This window comes from Antedon mediterranea, chromosome 3, assembly GCF_964355755.1.
Source record: "Antedon mediterranea chromosome 3, ecAntMedi1.1, whole genome shotgun sequence".
Taxonomy (NCBI): Eukaryota; Metazoa; Echinodermata; class Crinoidea; order Comatulida; family Antedonidae; genus Antedon; species Antedon mediterranea.
Window position 1 is genome coordinate 12,196,218 of NC_092672.1, and position 9,730 is coordinate 12,205,947.

Here is a 9,730-nt window from a genome sequence, read left to right on the forward strand (position 1 = left end):
ATTTAATTAGTAAACAGGGTTACATCAGGTGGTTAAAATCAGTACCGAAAGTACGAACCAACTTTATATATGGGTGAGTGGCCGAGCGGTTAAGACAGTGGAACCGTAATCACGTAGCCATAACATCGGCAGGGGTTCGAGGCTCACTCACTCCATGGTTCTGGTGGTAGAACGAGTCTTCTCGGATAAGGACTATAAAACGTAGGTCCAGTGTACACAACTTGCTCGTGTGCACTTTAAAGAACCTAGTACATCTTTCGAGACGAGTAGGGGGTTACCCCGGTGTATTAGTACATCACAGCCACTGATCACCAACTGGGCCCTCTGGGAGACCAGTCTTTGACTGAAGAGGTTACCCAGTATAAATATATATTTCAATTTCAATTCCATACCATCGAGTAAAAATTGTAAAAGTAAGGCGCGATTTACCGAATTTTGCCCTTACGTAAATTTATATATAGATATGAACCACAGTAGTGGCCTAGATTATTAATGCTATACTACATTGTGGTCGTAGGCCTGTGTAGATTGAATCGTATACGATCCCTTGAACAGCATGGCGATAAACACGAGTCTCCGTGTAGAGGGCGGTGTTCTATTTTGTATGCCGTATCTATAGAAGTAGTACGTCCGTATGAGGGCGCTGTTGATTTTTTGATGACTTTGTTTAATATGTTCTTTAGGCATGTACACCTCCGTAAGAGGGCGCTACGTTTGATCTGTTTTGCAGATAGTTTTATATTTATGTTATGTATATTATTACTATTTGGAGCTGGATTTAAGTATGCTTAATTTCAGTTAGTTCACCCTGTTTATGGCTGAATTTGCTGTATTAAAGAGTCAGTCAACAAGTGATTGTGTTGCAGTATTTTTTGTCGTGGATTGGGTTTACCTACTGAATAGCGAGTTTGACGGTTCAAGCTCGTGAGGTCAACACAGTGAAAAGCAATGTCGACTTCTAGTAGAAGACGTGATGGTGGGAGAGATGATGCAAGGTCAATAGGGTCAAGAAGCCATAGATCGAAGGCATCATCGCAGTCAGTGTCATCATTAGAAGTATCTGCTGCACAAGATCGTGCTGATGCTGCTGTAGCGAATGCTCGTGTTACATTTGCGAAGAAGAAGTTAGAGGCGTTGAAGGCTGAAATGGAAGCAGCTAAAGCTATGTTAGACATAGTCGAAGTAGAGAAAGAAGAAGAAATGGCTGCATCACAGGCTAGAGCCAATGTCCTTCAAGCAGAATTGCAACATATGTCTTTTGAAGATATTGAGGAAGAACTTTCACAGTTAGAAAGCAATAATCAGATGGAAGAGGTGCAAGGCGCACCCCAAGATGCAGTACCCAGTCAAAGAATGGCAGAGGTGCTTAACGAACTTCCAAAGATGGAACCCAGTCAGCGGGTAGAAAATTATCTAAACAATGCTGTAGAGGTACCAACGTCTACTCTTAATCCTGGAGCTAGATCTTACGAACCAAATCATATGCAGGAGTACATTCGAATACTGGCACGTCAGCGATTACCCTTGCAAGAACCGGATATTTATTCTTGAGATCCAATAATGTTTCTTCCGTGGAAAAGATCCTTTAAAGCTATGGTGAAAACAGCCTGTGTGGACACTGTTGAAAAGCTGTCATTCCTGTGTAAATATACTACTGGCGAAGCAAAAGTTTTTGTTGATCGATTCAGACTAAGGCATGTTGAAGATGTTGACAAGGCCTATCATGAGGCCTGGACGCGATTTTTTTTTTCGTACATAAGTTGGGGACCCCTTCATGAAACGTCACAAAATAAACATGAATAATTCATCAGTTAAATTTGTTGTTCCGTGTGCACCCAAGCGTATAGCAACAAGAAGTGATTACACAACTGCGATACGATACTTTCTACAGTAGGCCTAGGATTATAAGTCAATTCACGTGATTGCCTTCGCGCACTCTTCTTCACACAAAATGTGTCGTCGAGTCGAGGCTAATCGACAGCTAGGCAAGTACGGCAAGACATTAAACTAAGTAGTAATTCATTGGACATAGCCCAAAGAAAGCTTAGACCCACAAGAATAAAGAATGTGTATAATTTGTGTACTGTATTTTTTTAATTCTGCTATTTTATTATCAAACAATATGCATGTACTCAAAGGAACTTTAAAAATGCGCGTATATTAACACATGAAATGGGAAGATTTGACCCACGAGAATGAAAATGTATTTTTGTGTAATGTTTATTGTTTAATTTTGCTGACTTATTACTCGGATTGTGTCATACCAAAGATAGTGTAAATATCTTTGGTCATACCTAACACACACACACCCACACAGCTACTACAGTACTACTACTAGAATAGACATGGGTTTAGAGACTAATAATTAGGCCTAATAGTATTAATAGAAACTATAGTTTTAACACGTAATTCTTTAGTAAAAAATTATATTAAAAACACCATAAACTAAAGGCTGATTATTTCGACAATCCACACAAAACGCCGCTATTTTTCTATGAAATCGCACGCCGCAACAACAGCGGAGATAGGCCTAGAATCGTACCGCACTTGTGTAATCACTTCTTGTTGCTATACGCTTGGGTGCACACGGAACAAGAAAATTTAACTGATGAATTATTCATGTTTATTTTGTGACGTTTCATGAGGGGGTCCCCAACTTATGTACGAAAAAAAAAATCGCGGCCTGAACTGAGCTAGAAGACAGGTTCGGGAACCAAACCTTAATATCAGCTGAAATCATCCTGAGACTTACCAAATACAGAAGATTCAAAGAAGGTGATTTGACCGCACTCCAAGAACTGGCTGATTTGTGTGGAGACGCAGTTGCTCAAATGCAGGAGCTACCCCATCTGATTACGTTAAACACTCCTCATGGTATTAAACCAATTGTAGAGAAGTTACCACACTTCATAATTAATAAATGGAGAGAAAAGGTCGCAAAACATAAAAGGAAAATAAAAACGTTCCCGAATTTCAGCATGTTCACAGAGTTTCTAAGTGAGATGGCTCACATCCAACGTGATCCTGATGTCCCAAGAGGAATTGTTGATGAGGTCAAAACTGATACACCGGGAAACTACCGTACACAGACAGGTTACCGTCCTAAGACCACGCAACGTTCAACTGTAAATGTGAGAATAACTGAGGTGAATAAATCTGAAGAGATGTGTCCGCTACACAATGGTCAGCATCCGTTGGTAGACTGTAGAAACTTTCTGGCCAAGACTTATGCTGCCAAGAAGTCATTCCTTAAGGAAAACCAAGTATGTTTCCGATGTCTCTCATCTACATCACACATGGCTAGGAATTGTGATATAAATGTCAGGTGTGGAGAATGCGGTAGTGATCGTCACCCGACTGCATTCCATGGTGACCGTCCGCAGAAGGCGAATGGCGGAGAACATGTAAAAGCGGAGCAAAAAGCAAATGGCGGAGAGCAAGTAAAAATGGATCAAAAAAGGAAAAAGGTGAGAAGGAAAATGGCGGGGAGCAGGGGACAGAGTCACAGAAGACGAAGGAAAGAGACAAAGTAGTAAGTACTACATGTACGGATGTCTACCGTGGAATTGGGCTGAGCCGATCGTGTGCTAAAATCTGTTTAGCAAAATATATTTAGAAGACCATCCTAACACTTTCATAAAAACCTACATTATACTAAACGACCAAAGCAATCGCTCGTTGGCCAAGAGTGAGGTATTCGACCTTTTTAACATCAATGCAAGACTTACGTCTTATACTTTGAAGACCTGTTCGGGAGCGGCTGAAGTTCAAGGCCGAAAACTGGAGAAGCTGATAATTGAGTCCATGGATGGTAAAACAAGAATAGCAGCCCCATCGCTACTTGAATGTAATGACATACATGGGAACAAGGCAAAAATTCCCACTCCAGAGACAGCCAGCAATTTTCCTCACTTGAAGGATATTGCGGACAAGATACCACCCTTGGATGAGAATGCAAATATTACCATACTGCTCGGCCGAGATGCTGCTCAAGCTCATAAAGTCCGAGAAGTACGCAATGGACCAAATCACTCTCCATGGGGCCAACGACTTGATCTAGGCTTGATGGTTATTGGCGACGTCTGCTTAGGGGGAGCCCACCAAAAGAATGTTGTCACCGCCAACAGAAACCATATAAAGGTTTTGAGAAATGGTAGGCCATCCGCCATGTTTACAACTTGTAAAAGAATGATCAGTGCGAAGGAAATAACCCTGCAACGCAGCTGTGACGTACTCGGTGGTAATGTATTCTAACAGAAAGAAGATGACGTGAAGTATGGAATGTCCAGAGAAGATGTGGAGTTCGTGAAACTTATGGGAAAAGAGATGAATCGTATGCAGTCTCTTATTCGCACACTGGATAAGAAGCTAGAGATGAAAGTTCACTACTTAGCGTTCATGGAGAAAGTATTCTCAAAGCAACATGCTGAGCTCGTCGAAGATGACAATCATGATGAAGAGTGCTGGTATATACCACACTTTGGTGTGTACCATCCACAAAAGCCAGGGAAGATCCGGGTGGTTTTTGATTCCAGTGCGCAATTCCAAGATACATCACTTAACAACGTGTTAATGAGTGGACCAGATCTGGTAAATGGGTTGCTTGGTGTATTGATACGGTTCAGGCAGGATCCTGTGGCGTTTGTAGCAGACATTGAGCAAATGTTATACTCATTTCAAGTCGTGGAAGAACACAGAGATTATCTTCGGTTCCTGTGGTTCGAAGACAACGACCCAAGCAAAGTATTGAGAACGTATCGGATGAAAGTTCACATCTTCGGAAACAAGCCTTCTCCAGCTGTTGCTACGCTAGGACTGAGAAAGACTGCACAAGAAGGAGAGAGCAAGTTTGGCGCAGATGCAAGAGAGTTCGTGGAGAAGAATTGTTATGTCGATGATGGGCTGAAGTCTTTAGCTACTTCAGATGAGGCGATCGACCTGCTCAAGCGCACACAAGCCATGTTAGCCACAGCTAATTTACGATTACACAAGATCGTCTCAAACGATGCAAAAGTGATAGCAGCTTTCTCACCTCAAGATGTAGCAAGTAACATGTGCAACCTCGATCTCGGATCTGACACCCCTCTTATGCAAAGGTCATTAGGGGTACTGTGGGATGTCAAGTCAGATGCTTTTACTTTCTCTATTACGGAGGTTAGCAGCAAGGCATTCACTAAGCGAGGAGTGCTGTCAGAAATCAACAGCATATATGACCCAATTGGCTTTGCGTCACCCGTCATTATAGAGGGAAGAAGGCTGTTAAGGGAAATGACAAGAGATCAATGCATAGATTGGGATGAGCCATTACCGAAACAGCTATATGATTCATGGCAGAAGTGGCAAAGCTCCATAGTTCAACTTTCAGAGGTTCTGATCCCTCGTCCTTATACATCATTTCCATCAAACCAGTCCATCCAGAGAGAACTCCACACATTCTCTGATGCTTCTAACACAGCCATTGGCGCTGTGTCTTACCTCAGAATTACTGATAAAGTGGGAGAAGTTCACCTGAGTTTTGTTGTTGGAAAGGCAAAGCTAGCACCTAAAGCTGCGACATCAATACCACGCTTAGAGTTGTGCGGAGCAGTACTTGCCGCAGAAGTCGCAAAATGTGTTAAAACTGAATTGGATTTTAACTTGGATGCCACACATTTTTACACCGATAGCAAGGTCGTTCTCGGTTATATCAGAAATAAAACCCGTAGGTTCTACATGTACGTGGGGAACAGAGTGGATCAGATTCTTCAGTCGACCAAACCCCCAGAACAATGGAAATATGTTAAAACAGATATAAACCCAGCCGATCAAGCTACAAGATCCATCAAGGCTAAAGACTTACAGAACTCGGCATGGATTCAAGGACCAAGATTCCTACTTAATAAGAACTCGTGTGAGAGAAACACAACGGTCTGTGACATCAGTGAAATTGAAGAGGATCCCGAAGTAAGACCTGTCGTAGCTACCAGTGCTACAGAAGTTCAGTCAGCCAAATCACTGGGATCCGAGCGATTTAGCAGATTTTCGAATTGGGGAAATCTTGTGCGAGCAATTGGAAGTCTTGTGCATATTGCTTGTACGTTCACAGAAACCAAGAAAAAAGACTGTAGTGGGTGGCATGTATGCATGATTCCACCACCTGTATTGATTAAGGCAAAACAGATTGTAGTGAAATGTGCTCAACTTGATGAATTCACAGCTGAAATCAATCACATGAAGAATGGAAAACATCTTCCCAAGACAAGTACGCTAGTAAAGCTTACACCTTATTTGGATAACAAGGGAGTCATGCGAGTTGGAGGACGTTTAGAAATGGGACTAGCCGAAGAAGGAGGGCATCCTATGATTCTTCCCAAACATCACCATGTTACAACATTAATCATCCGCCACTACCACCAACAAGTTCAACACCAAGGCAGACACCTAACACATGGAAGAATACGTAGTGAAGGCTTCTGGATAATAGGTGGCAAGAGGTCAATCTCAAAGGAGCTTGAAAAGTATGTAGTTTGCAAGAAGCAGAGAGGAAAGCAAGAGACACAGAAAATGGCTGATTTACCTAAGGAATGCTTAACATCAGCTCCCTCATTCACATATGTAGGGTTTGACGTATTCGGTCCTTGGATGGTACGAACACGGCGCACAAGAGGTGGACAAGCAAACGGAAAACGATGGGCCATTTGTTTACTTGCATGTGTAGTCGGGCTGTCCATATAGAGGTGATAGAGGGTATGGATACCTCAAGCTGCTTGAACGCCCTTAGAAGATTCTTTGCGATAAGAGGTCCTGCGAAACAACTACGGTCAGATTGTGGGACGAATTTTGTTGGTGCGTGCAATATCTTGGGTGAAAGTATTCAGAAAGAAGGACAAGATAAAATTAAACGCTATCTATTGACCCGTGAATGTGAGTGGGTGTTCAACCCGCCTCATGCATCCCATATGGGAGGAAGTTGGGAACGTATGATTGGAGTAGCAAGGAAGATTATAGATGGTATGTTTAGAGATCTTGGAGAAACCAAGTTAACCCACGAAGTCCTGGTAACACTAATGGCAGAAGTATCAGAAACTATTAATGCACGACCCTTAGTAGAAGTCTCTACTGATCCTGAATCACCACAAATAATATCACCAAACACTCTACTTACTCAAAAGTCTCAACCATTCGCAGCACTTCCTGGAGCGTTTTGTAATGCTGATTTGTATGGTAAGCGGTGGCGAACGGTACAGCACTTGGCTAAAAAATTTTGGTCAAAATGGAAAAGAGACTATATCCCTACACTTCAGAACAGAAGCAAGTGGCAACATGAAAAGAGGAATATAAAGGAAGGAGATATTGTTCTTCTAAAGGAGAAAGACACCGTCAGAAATGATTGGCCTTTGGGACGAATCGTTAAAGCAATTGAAGGATCAGACGGACGAGTTAGGAGAGTGGAAGTGACTGTTTATAGAGGTGGAGAACTGAAAACCTTTGCAAGACCGATTAGTGAATTGGTACTGATAATGCCGACTCCTTAAGAGTTACATTGAACATTATTATAATGAATATTATGTCATATTATTTTGTATTGTTTATGTTTTAACTTTTTGATATGAATGGTATCCTTTAGATACCAGACGGGGAGTGTGTTGCTCCTATTTTAGCTGCATCGTTCCTTTCCGAGAGAGGGCGTATGTAAATAGGATCCATGTTATAAGTTTCGCATTGACTACATGTGTTCTAGAGTTCGGGTTCTAAATGTCTTATTGTGCCTAGTAGGCCGCACATTGCTTGTAAGTTGTTAGAGTATTATATTACAATAATTATAATCTATATATAAATTTACGTAAGGGCAAAATTCGGTAAATCGCCCCTTACTTCTAGAATTTTTACTCGATGGTATATAAAGTTGGTTCGTACTTTCGGTACTGATTTTAACCACCTGATGTAACCCTGTTTACTAATTAAATTAAGTTAGATAATTAGTTATTGACGATTAAAACGAATTTAGGTTCAATCAACGATTTGCCCCAAATAGGGGTGTTTTCCGATCGTGGTATACACTGTCTAATGGATGTCCATCTTGAAAAATACCTGCCACAAAAATGCGAGGAGGCTTTGCATTTTCCTATCTCCTCCTACGATAATTGTTTTTAATGGCTGAAAACCGGTTGAACAGCTCGAGTACAGCATCATAATGTTGAAGACTGGCCGTGCTATTTTGTAAAATTTTACACATTTTAGCCTTTGGCTACAATATAAATGTCATTGTATTGAACAAAAATGAAAGCATTGTTAGATAGGTCTATCAATGGAAACTTAACAGTGATATAATACAACAAAACAGATAAAATAATGTAATGATTGTTTCAACATTGCATGGAGCCATGTAACGGCAATATGTGTAACCGAGTTAATGATTATGTAATTGTCGTTGAAGGTATCATATTTCTTCATTATAAAAACTTTGGAAAGATTTAGTATCTTTTTGACGGGTGTTTTGTTTCATAAATAATTTAAAGTCATCTGACAAGCTAGTATAACTGACCGCAAAGTCAGTTTACTGTATGTCTATTAATCCGCTGGATTCAGTGTTCAGTGTAAATAATATATTTTAAAATTTGGATTGTATAATTATATAAATATAGTTTCTATACCTTATCGACGACGTTCACAAGATGTGGATATTTCTTGCATATTTCTTCAATTTCTTTCAAGCCTTGTTTATATCTTACAGCTCTTAGCAATACGTATCTGAAAAAAAGAAGATAAAAATGCATTTCTGGCAAGAATACTCGAACGATGATGTTGATATCTATTTATAACATTAAAAGTTTGTAGGATATAAAATGTAAAGCTTTAAAATGCAGTCCTCCACAATTTGAAGATATAACTTACCGGTACTCATCCATTGAAAAAAATGCACTCTATGTAGTTGCCAATCATTCAGTGGTTGCTGAAAAATGAATCGTAAAATTTAAGAATATAATTTCTAATATTGAAAAATGAATAGAAAACATATATTAATTTTGTATATTATTATTATATTTTTAGTGGGCCTACCAGAAAAACGGCTTTGCTGTAGTACAGTATATCATGTCATTTACAATAATAGTATTATATTTGTAAAAACATGGTACCAACTATTTAATGGAACCATGTAAGTATATATACATTTTTCAAGTTTGTATTTGAGCACAAAATGATTTTAATTCTCGGTTGGAGATAAACAGTATAATTTATATTAAATCTTAAAAACGTTGTGGTTTTTAGCGAATGTGTATTGCACTTTGTTTGTAGTAATATTTTCTTAATTTACAAACGTACAGACAAGTTTTCAAAAATGCATCAAAGCAGGAATATTCGGTTGATGTTGTTAAGTATGAACTTTACGAAACACGACGGAAGCCACAGGAGCGGTGCTCATGAATAGTTTATTTATGAGCTCTAACAAAGTAAAATTCTGTCGTCTTAACCTTTTGAAGACGAAAAAGTTGCCATTTTCCCGTTTACGGAGAACGACTAGAAATAATGTGCATATAACATTAAATGTACAGTTCAAATTACACTTAAACGTGGAAATTTGAAAATTCTAAATAATCTTTGAACTTCTAATTTAATTGTTAAATAAAAAAAATAACATTTTTATTGGGTTAAAATGTCTGTATTAAAAGCATTCTGCGCGGCGTTTGAATGCAAGGCTCAGCATATGCTGTTCCATTAGAGCCAAGCGATTTGGAAGGGTTCACGCCAC

General features: G+C 39.7%; 2 protein-coding genes across 2 annotated transcripts; both read left to right on the forward strand.

The window, feature by feature from the left end:
- The first annotated feature begins 4,281 nt into the window (after positions 1-4,281).
- On the forward strand, positions 4,282-6,714 carry LOC140044037 (uncharacterized). The gene has a single exon (XM_072088517.1). It carries the CDS (start codon positions 4,282-4,284, stop codon positions 6,712-6,714), a length of 2,433 nt encoding a protein of 810 aa, XP_071944618.1.
- A 14-nt stretch (positions 6,715-6,728) lies between these two features.
- LOC140044038 (uncharacterized) lies at positions 6,729-7,514 on the forward strand. Its single transcript, XM_072088518.1, has one exon. The coding sequence runs from the start codon at positions 6,729-6,731 to the stop codon at positions 7,512-7,514; it is 786 nt and encodes a 261-aa protein (XP_071944619.1).
- The last annotated feature ends 2,216 nt before the right edge of the window (positions 7,515-9,730 follow it).